Source organism: Pan troglodytes, chromosome 9 (assembly GCF_028858775.2).
Source record: "Pan troglodytes isolate AG18354 chromosome 9, NHGRI_mPanTro3-v2.0_pri, whole genome shotgun sequence".
In the NCBI taxonomy this organism is placed as follows: domain Eukaryota; kingdom Metazoa; phylum Chordata; class Mammalia; order Primates; family Hominidae; genus Pan; species Pan troglodytes.
This window is the reverse complement of record NC_072407.2, coordinates 109,600,059-109,620,058: the sequence shown is the minus strand read 5'-3', so window position 1 is coordinate 109,620,058 and position 20,000 is coordinate 109,600,059. Positions and strand designations below refer to the sequence as shown.

The window sequence follows — 20,000 nt, the reverse complement described above, 5'->3', positions numbered from 1 at the left end:
GTGTTTCCCCCATCTCTAAGCTATTTCTTTGTTTTCTCAGAAAAGTACTTAATTTTTTTATATCAGAGCTTATCAATGTCGCTCTGTAAAAAAGGCACTAGAATCCACATGGAGATTTAAAAAAAATACTACAGGTTGAGTAACCCTTATCTGACATGCTTGGGACCAGAAGTGTTTCAGATTTTGGAATAGTTGCATATACATAATGAGATACCTTGGGGATGGGACACAAGTCTAAACATGAAATTCATTTGTGTTTCATATACACCTTATACACATAGCCTGAAGGTAATTTTATACAACATTTTTAATAATAGATGCAATCTGTCACATGAAGTCAGCTATGGAATCTTCCATTTGTGGCATGATGTCAATGCCCAAAAGTTTCAGATTTTGGATTTTCAGATTAGGGATCCTCAACCTGAACCTAAAAGGGTCTTTTAAAAAAATAAGAACAAGAGAATGGATGGCAAAGAAATGCTCTTGAATGCACCTTATATAACTTTCATAGAAAAGATTTGCTATTAAATCTAATCCAGTCTCTAAACATGAGTACAGGACTCATATATCCCTCTTGCCAGTTGTAGTCTTAAATTTTTCGTTCAATCTTATTTATAATGAATTGCCTTCTTATCACCTTCCCAGAGGAATAAAATATATGTTAGAAGGTTTCAAAAAGACCTTTACTATATAAGTAAATCAACCTTTGGTAGCTGAATAGGCAAAAGGCAGCTAATGAACTGAAGTGGCTGCCAAAGAATGCTATGGAGACCAGGCGAAAATGGAGTTTTTGTGATGAGCCCCTTGATAGCTAGTATCCAAAATCCTCCCAAGAGATAGACCTATGCAAGTGTGCTCTGAAATTCCCTTCAGCTACAGTTCCTGTAATTATTAATAAAAGCCTTTCTCAAAGGTAACATCTAAAGTTCTCAGACACGAACATCTAAAAGACAGTTTGATTGTTACCAACCTAAAACCTTCTCTAAATATATCTGCATTTGGAATTTATTCTACCCAGTGTCCTCAGTGCAAAATTTTACTGAAAAATTGCTGTACCCAGTGGAAAATATAAAGCTAATTTTAAATGTCACGAACATTGCCAAATGCATTTTAATACTTCCAAGATGAGAGGAATAAATTATGAAGTTCTAAAGTCTTCATAAAAAAACCATTTCTCCTTCCCACACATGCCTGTCTTCTTGACAAGCAGGTAGAAACAGTCTCCAAGATTCTCAGCCTGTCATAAAGTAATATTCATGAAGGAAGTGAAGGACTATTCTAGATGGAACAGAATCAGCTTAAGCACATTTACAATTTGAACATTTACTGTTAGCGTAAAACATAGGCATCAGATAGAGTGATTGCTGATGAATGGGTTCATCTTTCTCTATCGGGGCACTCAACACATTTCTTACATTCTTTGCATCTGAGAAGCATAAGCCACAAAGGAAGTACAAAGTTGCTGCCATTTACAAACATGAAAAAGGTACTTTTTTTCTTTATTCCTCATCTGAAAGTCAAAACATGGCAGATGATTATTTTAGGGAGAGAGGGAGAAAAAAAAGAGAGGAGACAGAGAAACACTAAATCTGTGGCCATGTGATTTGTGTTCTGTATTTTTGACATAAGAAACATATTCTTACTGTGGATTTATGTCAGGATTAATTTTTTTCAGTTCCATGATATCTTCTATAGTTTTTTCAATAGCATCAGGGTGAACACTCACAGAAGTCTGCAACAGCTGGAAAACATGTTTTAATCACTTTCCTTTTCATTAACACCAGAGGCTTAATCAGTATCTACTGGGATAGAGGCTTCAAACATTTGCTTAAGCTTCTATATGAAGACTTAAGTTAAAAGCAACAGTTGATTTAGCGTACTTGAATTCTAATAAATTTGACATTTTCACGATGGGGGTGGGGGGGTAGTGCAATTTTCCTGATTACTTTAATCAGGAAAACACATACAATTTTTTTGGTTTTGTTCTTACCATTTTCCTGTTTCAAGCTACCTATATTGAAATGTAATATTTTCATTTCCTCACCCAACATAGTTTCTGTTGTTAAGGGGTATTATGTTTATGACTAAAGAGTGAGGCACATGAGGGAGATAGTCTTCAGGATGTCAAAATTAATAAGATAAAATTATCAAGAATCTTGAAAAAGAAAATAGGTTTTCTTTCTTATGTGGATGCTCCACTATGCTACAAAAGCTAGCATAGTGGCTTCTTTGATGTTATTGAAAAATCTTAAGTATAATGTTAAATGATTTGGATATTGAGGAAATAGTAGGGAGTTAATACTGTTACTATGTTCAAGGAATATTTATTTTATGATTTGGGAAGAGGTATAAGAAAGGGTTCATTTGACAATGAAGTAATAAGTACTTCACAAACCTGCCTAGAAATTCACATACAGTGGCTGTTCTCATGTAAATAGTACAGTGGTTTGTAATGGGCAAATGATTATTTCTTCTCAGTTGGCAGTAGTTTTCCTAGCCAGTGGTATATTTTGGTTTCTTAGAATTTTTACTTCTTATGATAGAGGTAAGCTTCCAAGTGAAAAAAAAGCTGCTGAAAAATAATTTTACTTACCTTACTTTTAGAATCCCTCAGTGATGTTTCTGTGAAAGCAGCAACAAAAACAGTCATTCAAAGATTATACTTTACACATGGTTTAGAATTACTACACTGAAAGATAACATCGTATCTTCCATCATACCAACTCTACCTTTTGCTTACTTCTTTGTCTCAGGCTTACCGATTTTCATGGTTCTAGAAGCTCCCGGCTTGGTATTGTAACAGATCCGTTGTAGTTCACATCTTCCAGTTAGCTTCCTCATTACAAATTTCAGGCAGCGCCACAGAAATTTACAGTAAAAATACAGGCATACCTGGATCAACATTCTGTGAAAAACAAAAGACAGCACCCTTCCAATAGAACTCTGGAAGAGAAGAGAAAGCAGCCACCACCAGCAAGAAAAGAAGCCCAGGAGAAAATCAGGGGTTAGAAAAATCACCTTATACTTAACATATGTTTCTAGTCCCATGCTACTTTATTTGCAGTAGCTACACTTACTATGACTGTAAGAAACTCCAGAATTTTCTATGCTAGTAAATCTGATATTCCAACAAACTGAGGATGAAGCATTAGAATCTTTTCTTTTCCCTCCTTTGCCTAAAAACATCTTGGAAATAAATGAGTACCTTGAAAACAGAATCCTTTAATACTGCTTGTGTTTTAGGAGTCACCCCTCCCTTTGACGTGGGGGAAGAACATGCTCTCCTCTTTTGCCTCCATGAACAGCCTCTCAGCTTGCCCTTGTCCATTTTCAGCCCCTCCCTAGTGTCCTCCTCACCCTCCACCAATCCCACTGCTTGATTCCTTCCCTTGCTCCCATTCTTTCCTCTTTCCCTCTGCTTTCCCTTAGGCATTGCAGACCTCCTTGAGGACTTGGTTGTGGCCACCTGCCTTTTCTGCTGACCTATCCTAACATTCCCTGGCCTTGTCAGAAGCCCTTCTCATCAGTTCACTGAACAAGCACCCTTGACCTTTGATTTTCCTAGAGGTGACGACCTTCCGTGATTTAAATGTTTCAAAAACTCCTCTTGAGAAGTTTGTTCTTGGCTCTTGCTAAAGAAAGTTTTCTTTACTGTACACCCTACCTCACTCCAGCAATACCGCAACAAATGATGAACTATATTGTCACCAGTCATGTGCTTATTCACACATCTGTGGCCCATGTAAGTCCATCTTTTATGAAGACTTTTAATTTTAAAAATGTGAGTGCCTACTATTTCATGGTACGGTTCAGAATTTCAAATGACTTAAGCTTTAGTGGTAAAGGGGACTTATCCGGGAACTTATATAGTCAACCTATTTTCTCTTTATACTGTACATTCCCAGGAGGCAGAATTATTTATATTACTTCCTTTTGTTGTCATCTGGAAAAGATTTTTCTTTATTCTCAAAAGTTCACTAATTCCTTCCAGTTCTAAAATAAGGTGATGCATGGTCACTCAGATATACTGGAGTAGTTAACTAGTAGCCTCTACAATGTGATCCATCCCTGAAAAAGAATCAAAACCTTGGCCGTGTTCCTTTCCTTAAATTGCTCTGGTTCCAATAGCTTCAACAGCCTTGTGTTAAAAATAAAAACTCAAACAGTCTGATTTGCACAAAGGCATGGAGTTTATATCTTATAAATGCAAAGGAAATGGAAAGAAACCGTACAAAACAACCAAGCTGCTGCACTGAGATAACATAATGGAATACTTTGCAGGCAACAAGATTATGTCCTAGAATATCTAATAACATGAAAATATCCATGATATGTTTATCAAGTAGTAAAAAGTTAAAAAGAAATATGTATGGGATAATCCACTTTTCATTTAAAAAATAAAACAAAAATTTTAATAGTAATGTATAAAGCAGGATACACAACAAAAATGTTAACAGTGATATTGATTGGTAGTAAAATAATCAGTAATTTTAATTTTCTTTTTTGATTAAGTACATTTTTATAATAAATATGTATGATTTTATTTAAAAAATGAAAATTATAACTAAAATTATGATGTATAAAATGATCACCAAAAGCCATTACAAAAGTGCATATAAAATTTCCATGTATAGTCAGTACAAAGTCAACCAGATTCTGCGGAAAGACAAAAATGGATTTACTGTTCATTCAACTGTTCTAGTCAAATATATCCTAAGATCTGTTAGGATTTAGTTTAACAGCTTCCAAAAAAAAAACACCCCAAAAAACAACAACAACAAAACCCAGTAGCCCTAAAAATAAATTTAGTGGGATATTTTAATTAGACAAGTGAGAAGATTTATAAAACCTCAGGGCTGGACGCAGTGGCTCACGCCTGTAATACCAGCACTTTGGGAGGCTGAGGCGGGTGGATCAAGAGGTCAAGAGATCGAGGCCATCCCAGCCAATATGGTGAAACCCCGTCTCTACTAAAAATACAAAAATTAGCTGGGCATGGTGGCACATGCCTGTAATCCCAGCTACTTGGGAGGCTGAGGCAGGAGAATTGCTTGAACCCAGGAGGCGGAGGTTGCAGTGAGCCGAGATCATACCACTGCACTCCAGCCTGGCGACAGAGCAAGACTCTGTCTCAAACAAAACAAAACAAAACAAAAAAAAACCCTCAGCTTGCTCTCTTGGAAAATGTTTTTCATTTTCTAACTACTGGATAGCTATGCCAAAAAAAAAAAAAAAAAGATTGAGCAATATCTTGTTAACTGGTCCCCAGCCAAATGGTAATGATATTAATTACTGGGATATATATGTATATACATTAACATATTAATATATACTATTAATTACTAAGTCAAAGATAAAAGCTTTCCCTAATATCTGTTCCATGTGCAATTTTCAGGGAAGTCCACCCCATCTGCGGGCTTGCACCTCAAAGGAAGCTACCTTTCAAGTCTGTGTGGCAGAACTCTAGCAAAAGTAGAACTATGTGATAATCCAGTTCTGTTTGTACTAAATCTTCCTAGAGAAGAGGACGACCCTTATGATCATTCATGGAGTGTCTCTGTATTCTTCCTATTTAGGTTCCAAGGCATCAAACAGAGCTTAAATTAAGCTACAAAAAGTCTTCCCTGTGACCTCTGTATCAGGTCTACACAAAGAGGAGGCTTGAGACCTAAGAAGTGTCATCTTAAGTGGCAGGAAGTGTCCATATATAGAGTTACCTACAGCCCAACTCTAATTTCTCCCACTGGCATCCTTGTATATGAGAAAAATGACTGTGTTACTGTTTTGCATCAAGACAGTCTTACATCAAAAGGAAGAAAAGATATCTCATTCTGTTTGCTTTTATCTTTTAAAAAAAACTTCCTTGATGATGCTCATACGGTCAAAGACATGAAAGCCAGGAGAAATCCACAGGAGGTGTTAGGGATGAAGCATCATTTCTTAGGGTTCACCACTCTGTGAAGTAAATCACATCTCTCTCACATAATCATAAACAATTTCAATTGTGCACATTTGAATTATGAAATGGTATCTATACGCTGCTTGTTCTTTCATAATTCCTAGGCCAACAGGACCTGATAATGCTACTTATTATCCAAGATATATTCTATTTTCTCCCCTTATTTTTCTAATGGGCCAACATGCCCACAAATATTTAATTAAAACCTCAGCTTGCTATGCTAGGTACCATACTTTCCTGCTATGCTAGTTACTGTATTTTTTTAATCCAGATCATCAGATCAAATTATGTTTTGACAGGTGTAATTTATTTTGTGTTTAGGTTATAAACCTGGTCCAGGCAGGTCATGGTCAGAGATGGAAACATCAGGGTGATCCCTCACTTTGGAAACAATATACAACTTGCTTCCTTATAAAAGGACCAACTCCTCAAAACCTCCATGTGAGCAACTCAGGCTGGCTGTTCACCATCAAATACTGCCAGGAGCTCACTTCTTAAATAATTTGGACCTATTTAAGTCCCTAAATCACAAAGTTTATGGGAAAAACTGCTGAGGATCAAAAGCAGAACAATAAAAATGATTAACTATTTTGAGAGAATGTTATATTGGTTTGACATGTTTACCCTTTAAAGGAAGCAATAAAGAAATAGATCTGTAAATGCTCTTGAGCTAATCAGTGGTTGTTTAGGAAAGAAAGAAAGAAAGAAAAAGAAAGAAAAAGAAAGAAAGAAAGAGAGGGAGAAAGAAAAGAAGGAAAGAAAGAAAGAAGGAAAGAAGATAAGGAAAGAAGGAAGGAAGGAAGGGAAGGGGAAGGGGAAGCGGGGGACAGGAGGGAAGGGAGGGACAGGAGGGAGGAACAGAGGGAGAGAGGAAGGAAGAGAATAAGGAAGGGAGAAAGAAAAGGTGTATCTGTTTCTTATTTGAGTTTAAGGATTTTGGGATTCATTGTACCCTTTCCTCCTTTTAATTTCATTTGTCTTATGTCCTTTTTTTTTTTTTTTTCATGACTGCATGCTTTGGGAGGAGGCATTTCAAATGTACCTGTGAGACAGAACCCACTTACTGTCTCTTGTACCAGCACTAATCTCAACCTCCTGTTTCACACCCTCCTCACCTTCTGAACCCTCTGCTCAGGGGGTTTATGGCTCTGCTCCTTTCCCTGCTAGGCTGAATCAGGAAACCAATAAGCTTAGTTTTAATTGGGCAATATTCGCTTTTCTTCTTCATAACACTAGACTTAGTTTTCTTCATTTTGATGGAAGATTCTTGACTCACTACTAAAAAAAATCTGTTAGATTTTGTAGGAACAACAATTAAATCCTCAAGGCTAGATGAAGAAAATACTGATCACCACCTCCTCTTTCTAGTAACTACATGCATAGGCAGCAGTTTTTTCGTTTATTTCTGTTTTTTAATCACAGCTTTTTGATAGTGTTCCAGAAAGAGTTACTGTAGCTTCCTAAGATGAATGCCTTGCTTAAACACTGGGAGAATCTGATTCAATAATAAGAGCTACTACACATGCTCCATTTCCAATCTTTTGTTACTGCCTTTTATTAATATGCTGCAGAGTGATGTTTATGGCTGAGTTCACAGCAGTGTTCTTCCATAAAGCAATTATGATCACGTTTATTATTTAACATTCATTCTCTAGTTTGAACCAGAATAGCCACCCAATGTAAATTATTCGAAATGGATCATATCTCTGCTACCAAACAAAAGCAACCTCCGGTCTTGTGGCGCTTTGTTAGAGGAATCCATTCAGGAGGGATGGGGCTTTCAAAACAGGAAATGCGCCTAAAACCATGTAGCCCCTTGCCTGTGGGGTGAGGGGGTGTGGGTACCTGTAACGCAACACTACGCCATCATCCTAAATTTGTGACTCTGACGTCTTCTTTTGGAACAATAAGAGAAAAGTGGCTTATTTTGAACAGTTTCAATGAATGTGCTAATGAAAGTTAACTCTTGCTTGAAGAAATCCTGTAATAAATAAAAAGTACACTATTGTTGATGAAAGATATGTACAAAAATAATCACAGTTCTTGGTTCAAACCACAGTTTCCCAAATGAAATACTTTTCATCTAAATGTCATAAAGAATAGCAAGCGGCTCAATGTCCCCGACAGTTCATTTAGTTGCTCCACTGAAGTTCCTAAGTAGGGGCACTGACAATCGGTTGGGAATTAACTTATCAATAGGTACTTTGCCTAGTAAATGGGACCATCCCTATAAGAGCTCTCTACTAGGAAGAGAGGCTGCAGAGGACTTGGTACATGAACTGGAAATGTGAAATCACACAAAGAAACCATCCGTGGGTCTCTCGGAAAACAAGAGTATTTCCTTCCTGTAGAGCAGGGGAGAGGTTCCAAGATCCCATGCCCAGATAGTGTGGGGCCCTGTGGTTTTTTCACATTATTCTTTTTCTGAAGAGATCACACTAACTTCTGAAAAAGTAAAACTTAAGGAGATTGGTGGTTATATATCTATCATGGATCAATGTTATTCAAAAATATAGTGTTGTAGCAAAGGGCACTCTGTTTATAATATATTCCAGGGAAATTGTATCTGAGGGCTTAGAGAGCACTAGTTGATTGTGTAATAATTAAAATAAATAAATTAATAGTGTAACCCTTTCCTTTCAAAGAAAAGGAGGTACAGGTTTCTCTTAATTTATTAACAATATCATTATTCAACCAAAATTTTGATGCTTAAATACACTTTATAAGATTTATTTCTATTTATTTATTTGTCAAGACACGGTCTTACTCTGTTGCCTAGGCTGAAGCAGCCTCAACCTCTCTGGGCTCAGGTGGTCCTCCTACCTCAGCCTCCCCAGTAGCTGGGACTACAGGTACGCGCCACCATGCTCAGCTAATTTTTGAATTTTCTATAAAGATGGGGTCTTGCTGTGTTGCCCAAGCTGGTCTTGAACTCATGGGCTTGAGCAATCTGCCCGCCTCAGCCTCCCAAAGTGCTGGGATTACAGGCATGAGCCACCGTGCCTGGCTACAAGATTTATTTTTTAAAATCAGGTTATGTTTTACTCTTTGGATAATACTTTTATTGACTTATTTATAAGGAGAAACAATGAACACATTATAACACATTATACTTTGACATTTTAAAAGTATTTAAATGCAACCTCAAATATAAACTTTTATTGGTAAATAAAAATATTTTTAAGGCAACCCAAATTAAGTAAATATATAAATAAAGTCATCAAAGGTATTATTCATGCTCCATCATCCATTATAGGGTTCAAAATATTCTATAGGGGATAAGAAATAGGCCTGTTATTATTATAAATTTGCTACATAATATAATTCAAAAAAAATTTAAACAACCTAGTTAGAGGACATGCTCAGTATTGTGAACAAATTCATTTTTGTTAAAGACCTAGAGCAGCTGAAAGAAAGAGATTTGAAATAAGTTGGGGGGAAATGAAAAATGACAATTGAAAGGTATTTCAATTTATTTTATTTATTCCTTCATAGAGCCAAATACAAAATAAGACTGACCGTGCAGTACAGAAGAAATGAGAGTGGGAGATATGGCAGTGGAAAAAGTGAACATGAGTCAAGAACTTATTTTCACAGCAAGCCATATGACCTCCCTGTCCACAAGGAGCTTATAGTCGAGCAAGGAAAAGGGCAGTAAAAACAGAAAGTTGAAAAACAGTGTGACAATTCTATAAAAGAAAAACACCCAGGGTGTTGGAGAGGCAGAGGAGAGAGAGACAGTATGTTCCTCTCAGGTTGGACAGGAAAGCCAACTCCACCATCCCACAGGGACAGACAGAACAGCCTGGAAAATCAGCGTGCTTTCCTCACTTCAGTACAAAAGTGAAAATTCCAATGAGTAAATGAATGAAATTCAAACTAACATTTATAGAGTGCCCATGGCTTTCGGGTATATTGCTCATGCTCTGCGGGAAGAGCTTAACGAACAGTGAAGTGGCCAAAGAGTTGGCCCTGAAAAGCTGAGGGAAAGCCATGGGGCGGGAGAGCTGGGATGTACATGATCCAGCTCCCAGAGGATCTCAGACAACAGCTTGAGGGCAATGGGCAGGCTCTGGGAAGGTCACCTACAGGAGATTGCCTAGAAAAAGATGCAGATTAACATATTTCAATGAGAGTGTGGACACAGCTTTTGTTTGTTTTAATGCAGGGAGCAAAATAATTTAAAATATATGTGTGTATGGACACAGGAAGGGGAACATCACACACCGGGGCCTGTTGTGGGGTGGGGGAATCAGGGAGGGATAGCATTAGGAGACATACCTAATGTTAAATGATGAGTTAATGGGTACAGCACACCAACATGGCACATGTATACATATGTAACAAACCTGCACGTTGTGCACATGTACCCTAAAACTTAAAGTATAATAAAAATATATATGTATATATATATGTGCATATTTGTGTGTGTTTATATATGTATGTGTCATATATATGCACACATACATGTAAAAATATACCTCATACATGTATGCACCATAGAAAAGAGAACACTACAGCTAAAAGTACCAGTCTACAGTGAGAGAGGTATTTGGATGCACAGGCCATAAACTTTCCCTTTTTCAGGACTTAGCTTCTATATCTCACAAGCTCAGTCAATGCTTCAAGCAATGCTAATCAAATTCTGGAACAACTACACGTTCCTGCACCTTCTGCTCTTCAAAAGCAATGGAAAGTGGGTCATGCTGAATAAAAAGTTTGACTAACTTGTCTGAAAGTCAGACTTGGAGTCTAGCCCAAATTTGCCTCTATGAACTATGTGACTTTGGAGAGGTTACTTTGCTTCTCTGGGTTTCTTCTTTCTCACACATAAGGTGAAGGGATTGGACTAGATTTCTGGCTCTAAGTGAAGGCCAGACATGTTAGAAGGGGAAAAGATATTTTTATCCGATTCTCCTTCCTCTTTGAGGTGCTCTTCAAGTTGGGGTGAAAATGTTGCCATGCTCTGGGCTGCTTCATGCTGTGCTTGCAAAGGTGACCAAGAACTGCTCCTAACTTGATTTTTGCAACTTGTCTTCTACTCACCCCAAACAGGGTCTACATCTAACAAACTTGGACCACTAGTGCTTATGGCACCAGTCATGCCTTCTTGGCCTTGTTTACAGCATCCCACATCTTCTATCCTTATTTTAAAATATTAAAATCCTAGTCCTTCCTTTCTCTCAACATTGTCTCAATGAAGCGTTTCCTGAATATTCCTTCACAAAATGTTTATAACCTGTCACTGATCTCATTCCTTTATATATCTTAGTTTCGTATGCATACAACTCGTCTCTTACCAGGTGGTATGTTACTTTGGAACAGAGACGTCTCACATTCATTTATTTTTGAGATGGAGTTTTGCTCTTGTCACCTAGGCTAGAGTGCAGTGGCGTGATCTCGGCTCACTGCAACCTCTGCCTCCTGGGTTCAAGCGATTCTCCTGCCTCAGCGTCCCTAGTAGCTAGGATTACAGGCACCCACCGCCATGACCAACCATTTTTTGTATTATGGGGTTTCACCTTGTTGGCCAGGCTGGTCTTGAACTCCTGACCTCAGGTGATCCACCTGCCTTGGCCTCCCAAAGTGCTGGGATTACAGGTGTGAGCCACCATGCCTGGCCCTCACATTCATTTTTGAATCACCTACAATACCTCACAGTGGGCTCACAGTAATGGGGTAATGCGATACAAACATGAGAAACAGCTTGGAAGTCAAAGAGGCCTGCATTCAAACATCTATGTGCCTTTGTTGAAGTCACTTAACTTTACTAAGCCTCCTTGTCCTCCTTTGTAAAATGGGATGTTATGTCTTACTTAATTACATTGGCTATGAAGAGAGAATGAAAGTGGAATAAATACTTGCATTATTAGCAATGAATGCACACTAAATGAATTAGTGGACCAAGATATTAATCAAGTATGAATGACTTAAAAATCCAATTTGTAGTTATTTTTGCTAATTGTAAGCCCTTATTTACCTAATCATACTGGAAAAATAGTTTTTTCCCTTGATTGCCTCAAAGTTGGGACATGGGATAAGTCTGCTGTATTGCTCAGTTCCTCCCACAGAGGTTTGAGCTTGGCAGATATTTTCCTTTCCTCTTTTCTGCTGGAGGAAGGAAAATAACAAGGTGAGATGCAGGGCCAAGAAACTGAGATTCTGAGACTGGAACAGTTGGAAGCAATGATTTACATGGGTGACTTTAAAATTTTCCTTTATTAATTTCCAAAATTAATCATGTTCTGATAACTTTAAAAAATATAACCTCAATAACTAAATCCCAACGAGGGAAATGATCTTCAGCACAAGTCTTCAGACTTCTCTGTTATACACATCAACTGAATTAAAGTTAGTAAAATATATTACAAAAATGAAACCCTAAGCTTTTGTTCTAGCTGGGACTTAAAAAATATTCCTTCTTTTTCTGATCACATGTAGATATGTTTTGTTATCCATGTTATCCCATGTTTTCTTTTTCTTTTCTTTTCTTTTTTTTTGTTTTTGAGACGGAGTCTCGCTCTTTTGCCAGGCTGGAATGCAGTGGCATGATCTCGGCTCACTTTAACTTCTGACTCCCTGGTTCAAGCAATTCTCCTGCCTCAGCTTCCTAAGTAACTGGGACTACAGGCATGTGCCACCACACCCAGTTAATTTCTGTATTTTTAGTAGAGATGGTTTCACCATGTTGGCCAGGATGGTCTCGATCTCTTGACCTCGTGATCTGCCTGCCTAGGCCTCCCAAAGTGCTGGGATTACGGGCGTGAGCCACCACGCCCAGCCTCATGTTTTCTTTTCATGCACATCATGGCTAAAGTCAGACTGGATGGTCTGGGGATACATACCCAATATCCCATTTCTATCCTCAATTTAAAATACACATTTTAGCCAGGTGTACCAATCGAATAGCATTTATTCCTTATATTTCATGTAATTTTTGACATACATTGAATATTTTCTCTATTCCTTTTTGCTCTGAATATTTATATCATTAATATATCTGATGGTAGCAATTGGGTATCATGTATCCTAAATGTAGATCAAAATCCATTTTTTCCCACAACCTGGTTTCTCTAAGGTTAACCTAATTTCTTCTGGGACTGTGCATGGAGCATTTCATTCTGGAGCATCTCAGAAGTTGACAGATTAATCACTGCGTGGGCTTTTAAATAATGCTGAATTCTTCCCAGTGAAAAGTCAGCTCCTCATTCTCCATAATACATTTGCTGAGCTCAGGAATTAACACCTGATTCATTCAGGCTTTGCTTACATAACCTTCTCTTTGGTTCAAATGAAAAGATTGCCAAAATCGTCCAACATCTGTGGAAATGGACTACAGAAAATAAATCAACTAAAGAAGGGAAATGATCAAGTTTCCTTTTATTATTTCAAAACCAATGGTCAATGAAAATCCTCAAGTTTCTGTTTTAATGTACAATCTGTTATCCTAGCTTTAGTTTCACATAAATAATCAATGCCATATAATATTTATAAAATATACACTCCAAGTTACATGAAAAAAATGTTTATCAGAACACATAACTAATAGGGATGTGTTGGTTCTGTAACCCTTGGTGCTAGTCTATGCAAAATTACAATGGTAGATTTTCACTGTACCAGTTCTAAATCATCATATACAAATTAATTTAAAAATGTACTCTTTGTGCGCCTATTCAGTTTAACAATAAAACTAACAGAACCAAAGGCTACTATTTTTCCTAAAATGACTGGTTTTGAGGCTGCTCGAGTTTTTCTAAAACAAATAAGACATTGAGGAAGAAATTGAGTAGTACAAGACTTGGCAACCTTACCACCATCATCACCACTTTTACAAAGGGAGCTCCTAAATTCTAAGCTTCATCTCACACTAAAGCTTTCTGTTAACATGATTCTGCAGATGAAAGACACCATGTTTACATTCAGGAGGTGTGCACAAATGCCAAATTTTCATGAATGTATAGATAGATCAGTTAATTACCATGACAACCAAGAACATATTAGGTCAAATACTTGGCTGGCAAATGTCCTCGTGATTTTTCAAATACTATATTTTTACACAGCTAAGATAAACAGTATTCTGTACAATAAAACAAATGCTGATGCCTATAAATTGTTTCACAGTAACTTCCTGAGAGGTTTTCACAATTCGAAGATCCAGTATACTACCAGTAGCTGCATCAAAACCCAGTGAATCTCACACAAACTGATCTGGGTGCTCCAGAAACAACAATGGAACCAAAACCACTGGGGTGGGGGGCAGTGGATCTTAAATTATGGCCATTGTAGGAATCAAATCATTTCTTAAAAGATGCAAGCCTATTAATTTGCTTAGAGAAAACAGGCCCGAGCGAAAGACAAGAACGTGTAACAGAAGCAGGTCACCATCTTGAGGAAAAGAAGCCCGATCTTCTGGAAAGTATGTTGTATTTTCTCACATTCAGGACCTGACTAACTTTATTTTGCCGTATTTTAATATTATGCAAAATTTATCTGGGAATTCCATTAATAGACAACTGAATGACAGTCAATACTCTTGAAAATAATTATAACTTTAGGTCCAGTCAAATGCTTTTCAAAACTAAAAAAGATCACCCCAAACATGCCAATTTATGGCATACTCTGTCCAGCACAATCTTCAGGGAACCAACAATTGATACAAATTTCAGAGACATCACTGAGGTAAGAAGAGCAGAAGCTTAGAACATATAGTTTGACCGCCCACAAAAATTTAAAATGCCCATATGGATTGGCCAGCCAACCAAAATCTAAATTAAAGGATATTTAAAAGGATACTTATTTCCAGAAAATGATTTTACACAAATTGTATTAAGTGATTCATTGACAGCTATTTCCTTAAACCTTTCAGGCCAGCGGTGTACCACTGTGCAGAGACACATGGCACCAGGGCTGTCTAAAGTGCCATGCTTTTGTGCCCACACTCTCTCGCCATCTACAAGTGCTCTGTCTTATCATCAGCACGCATATAGAGTTAGCAGAGGAATCTCATGGCCAAGTTATTCTTAGCAAAAATGCAGTGCTATTTCACAGAATCTTAGAAGACCTGGTCACAGGATCACAAACGATGACTGGTAATATTACCCTAACCAGTGAGGAGGTTTCTCCACTGCAGAGGGCTCAGCCAGGGAACCGTAAACACATACCTCAGGAAGTGCTTCATGGTGCCCGTGTTGACTGTCCAGATGCTATATGAACTGTCCTCAAGTAATTGCTTCCAAATTTGCCTTTGTCAAAGTAAGTGTCAACTGTGGGAAGAAATTAGATATTAGGTATATTTACTAATAAGGCTGGAAGCTGCAAACCAAAAATTTCTGCTTACTGAGGCAAGCAGTTAACATGCCAGCCACCCAGAACATTATCAACAGAACTGCCCACAGAGCAATGCAATTCAATGGATAGAGGTTACAGGTATAGACTTTATAATTATATTAATACAATTAGCCTTTCATTTTAAGTCACTTGCTGGAGAAATTATGAATTTCATGAGCAATCTCTTCAATATCAATCTTTTCCTTTATTTTGGGTATTGTTCCTATCTTTAGGAATAGTATTCATAAGAAAAATAAAAATGAAGAACAATAAAATTAACCAACTGGATTTCCAGATATCCAATAGTCTAGTATCTGGCGGCCCCAACTTTGTAGAAGTACAACTCAAAAATAACTGGAACCAACTAACTTCAAGATAAAAGACAACTGTTAAAGAGCTCAAGCTCAAGAATCACTTAAAGCGCAAGATACTACAAAGAAATGAATGATGCCCCAGGCCCCATTGTCTTTTGGCACTGTGAACAGAGCAGTGAGATTTGATATTTGCATGGCACTTTTTGGTTTATGATTTGCTTTCACAAAGTGTACATCAGGTTATCAGCCTTCTTCCTTTTGATAAGGAAGACACTAGGAGCAGCCTGCAAAGCAGCAAGTTAGGATGAGAGGGGATAAAACAGACTATAGAAGAGAGAGTGTCTGCAAGTGGAGAGAAGTTATCTCATGAGAAAAGAGAGAAATGGAACATCCACTGCAGCAGAAATGCAAGGAAACGAATATACATTCGAAAAAGAGCTGCGGGCAGAGACACATTGCCAACTAGAACAGCCCAGAGTGTGGGAACTCATACTTAGCTCGAATAAAAGCCAGTCTCTTATTTAACACGTTTATTTCTGTAAATATTCCATACATGCTTGAAAAAACTGTCTATACACCAATTTAAGACTGTGGTTGCTTTTGGGAAGAGAGGTGGGGTTTAGGATTGGAAGGAGAAAAATGATCTTCTCAACTTTGTGTGTTTTATTTCTTAAAATATATCTGAGGCAAAATAAAAGGAAAAATAATGTTTATTCATTTTGAGTGGTGGGAACATATATTATCCTTTGTACTTTTGTGTTTTTTCTAAATGAATCCAAATTTTAATTTAATTTGGTTAGTTCCCACCCAACACTCAGATCATAATTTCTAATACATTCAACAATAAAAGCATCTAGGGGACCCTGGGAAATGGTTGATTCTAAAGCTGGGTCAGGGCAAGGTGAACCTGAAGCATATTGCAGCACAAGAAAGTCAAGAAGTGCTCAAGGTAAACAAAATAGGCGTGTGTCAAATAAACACAACAATCAACTGAAAGAACTCCCAATGGTCAAATAATTGACGTAGCCACTCTGCCCTCAAGTAGGTGAAGCAGGCCAGGCACCCTGGCTCACGCCTGTAATCCCAGCACTTTGGGAAACCGAGGCAGGCAGATCACTTGAGGTCAGGCGTTCAAGACCAGCATGGCCAACGTGAAAAAACCTCATCTCTACTAAAAATACAGAAATTGGCTGGGTGTGGTAGTGCGTGCCTATAGTCCCAGTTACTCAGGAGGCTGAGGCAGGAGAGTCACTTGAACTGGGAGGTGGAGGTTACAGTGACCCGAGAATGCGCCACTGCACTCCAGCCTGGGTGAAGGAGTGAGACTCTGTCTCAAAAACAAACCAAAAAACCTCCCTATCCCTTAAATATAAACTGGACATATGACTTTCTGAGTACAGTGTGGAAAGGGGAAAAAAGAATAACTACAGTAGGGCCGGGCACAGTGGCTCACACCTGTAATCTCAGCACTTTGGAAGGTGGCAGGCAAATCACTTGAGGCCAGCAGTTTGAGACCAGCCTGGCCAACATGGCAAAACCCCATCTCTACTAAAAATACAAAAATTAGCCAGGTGTGGTGGTGGGCACCTGTAATCCCAGCTACTTGGGAGGCTGAGGCAGGAGAATTGCTTGAACCTGGGAGGCAGAGGTTGCAGTGAGGCAAGATGGCACCACTGCACTCCAGCCTGGGCAAAAAAGTGAAACTCTGTCTCAAAAAAAAAAAAAAAAAAAAGGAAAAACCTGACAAACACTGCCTCAGCCAGGTGATCAAGGCTAAGATCACCAGTGATAAGTCATGTTGATAGCATGTAACCTTGACCTGATATGATGAAAATGGCACTTTACCCCCCCAAACATATAACCCCAGTCTAATCATGAGAACATTCGACAAACCCCAATTCAAGTGCATGCCACAAAATATCTAGTCAGTACCCCTCAAAACTCTGAAAAGCTTAAAAAACAAGGAAAGTCTAAGAAACTATCACAGCCAAGAGGTACAAGCCAAAGGAGCTATGACTATTACACGTAATGTGTTATCCTAATTGGATCCTGGAATAGAAAAAAGGGCATTAGGTAAAAACTAAGAAAAACTGAATGAAGCAAGGACTTTAGTTAATAATAAGGTATCAGTATTGGTCCATTAGTTGTGACAAATGTATAATATTAACGTAAGATGCTGACAACAGGCTGGGTGTGGTGGCTCACGCCTGTAATCCCAGCACTTTGGGAGGCCGAGGTGGGTGGATCATGAGGTGAGAAGATCGAGACCATCCTGGCCAACATGGTGAAACCCCATCTCTACTAAAAATACAAAATTAGCTGGGTGTGGCAGCGTGTGCCTGTAATCCCAGCTACTCGGGAGGCTGAGGCAGGAGAATCACTTGAACCTGGGAGGCAGAGGTTGCAGTGAGCCGAGATCACGCCACTGCACTCCAGCCTGGCGACAGAGTGAGACTACGTCTCAAAAAAAAAAAAAAAAAAAAGATGCTGACAACAGGGGAAAGTATAAGGGAACCCTCTGTACTATCTTTGTAGCTTTTCTGTAAATCTAAAACTGTTTTCAAAATAGTTTATAAAATGTTAATGCCTGCTACGCTCTAGACATAGTGAGGCACTAGGGATACTATAGGGTAAACAAAAGGGGCATAGCTCTACCCTGTAGATGCAACAGTCTTTGGGGAGGAGAGGAGAGAAGATGATACAGAGAAACAAACAGGGACTTAAATACAGTATTACAAGTGGAAATAGGTGCTGTGGCAGTGAGTAGGAGGGATGCTTAGCCTAGATGTAGGGGTTGGGGGTTCTCCAGATAGCACATGCAAAGCCCTACAGGCAAAAGAATGCAGAATATGTATAAGAGATAAAGTTCCAATATGACTTAGTGTGGTGCTCAGTGAGAGGGATGGGAAAAATAGTGATGGCAAGATAAGGAAAAGCAAGTAAGGGTCAGATCAAGCAGGCTTAGTAAGTAATGTTGAAGTTTGAACCTCATCTGAAGAGCAATAAGGAGCTATTGAAAGCTTTCAAGCTGAGATGTGACATGATCAGATCTCTAGTTTAAAAAATATACTCTGGGCCGGGCATGGTGGCTCATGCCTGTAATCCCAGCACTTTGGGAGGCCGAGGTGGGTGGATCACGAGGTCAGGAGATTGAGACCATCCTGGCCAACATGGTGAAACCCTGTCTGTACTAAAAATACAAAAATTAGCCGGGTGTGGTGGTGTGTGCCTGTAGCCCCAGCTACTCAGGAGGCTGAGGCGGGAGAATTGCTTGAACCTGGGAGGTGGAAGTTGCAGTGAGCCGAGATTGCACCATTGCACTCCAGCCTGGGCAACAGAGACTCCGTCTCAAAACAAAACAAAACAAAATACTCTGATTGTAATATGAAGAATAAATTGTAATATGAGGAATAAATCCTATACCTAAAATTATAGGTATAGGATACCATCTACAGACTTGTTGCAATAACCCAGGCAAAGATATTAATGGCAGGATAAGGTAATGGACAGACAGAGGTGTGAAAGATATGAGAGATAGTTAGAAGGTAGATTCAATAGGACCTTTGTTAATTGATTGACTGCGGCAGTGGTTGGCAAAGGAAAAGGGGGAGTTGAACATTATGTCCATGTTTGTGGCCAGCAACTGGATAGACAGAGGAATTATTCATTAAGATATGATATTTTGGAGAAGGATATTTGGGGATCTGGGTATAAAAAGGTCTTTGGAACATTTTTAGTTTTCAGGACCAAGTGGTAAAGATTCATGGACCTGAAGGTCAGGAAGACAACACAGGTTGGAAACAAAGATTTGGGCTTCCTCAGCATGTAGATGGTAATTAAAACCATAGTTCAGAAGGAATTACTAAATAAGTAGCATATATGACACTTGTTCATAACAAAAGCTCTTTGTCATTAGGATACGATTGAAAAAGAACTCTCATGCAACTAAGGTAGTAAAGAATGGATTGCATTTTAGAAATAGTTTATCTAAATTTTTAAGAATTCTGTACTGTTAAGTGGTTTGATTTCAGTTAAATATAAAATTGGCTTACCTAAAAAAAAATTTATTTAATAATGATGTGAGATAAGTGAAATAATACTTTAACTCCCCGTTCTTTACATAATAGTTCTTGAATTTATCCCTTGTAAAAACTTCTTGAATGTTTATGTGTCCAATATTGTGCTGAGTAACGCAGCATAGTTTAATACAGTAAAAGAGCCTTCCTATTAAGAGAAAATTTGGCAGATATGGCAGGGAGTGTGCATGGTGGTTGAGAGCACAAGTTTTGGAGACAAAGTTCTTATCTAGGATCTACCACTAGCCAAGTGGCAGCTTTAGACAAGTTGCTTGACCTCTCTAGGATTAAATGGGGTAAGTAATTAAATTAGCTTGTAGGATT

General features: G+C 38.3%; 1 protein-coding gene across 4 annotated transcripts in view; it reads right to left on the bottom strand.

Moving 5' to 3' along the window:
* ELMOD1 (ELMO domain containing 1) overlaps positions 1 to 20,000 on the bottom strand; it is a 75,659-nt gene that overhangs the window by 33,447 nt on the left and 22,212 nt on the right. For all 4 annotated transcript variants that reach the window (XM_016921918.4, XM_016921917.4, XM_016921920.4 and 1 more), the window contains 4 exons: positions 15,121 to 15,222; positions 2,760 to 2,905; positions 2,594 to 2,622; positions 1,644 to 1,741 (listed from right to left, as the gene is read on the bottom strand). In XM_016921918.4, the coding sequence (XP_016777407.1) occupies positions 1,644 to 1,741; positions 2,594 to 2,622; positions 2,760 to 2,905; positions 15,121 to 15,137 (290 nt within the window). In that variant the 5' untranslated portion in view covers positions 15,138 to 15,222. The remainder of the gene's footprint in view (positions 1 to 1,643; positions 1,742 to 2,593; positions 2,623 to 2,759; positions 2,906 to 15,120; positions 15,223 to 20,000) is intronic.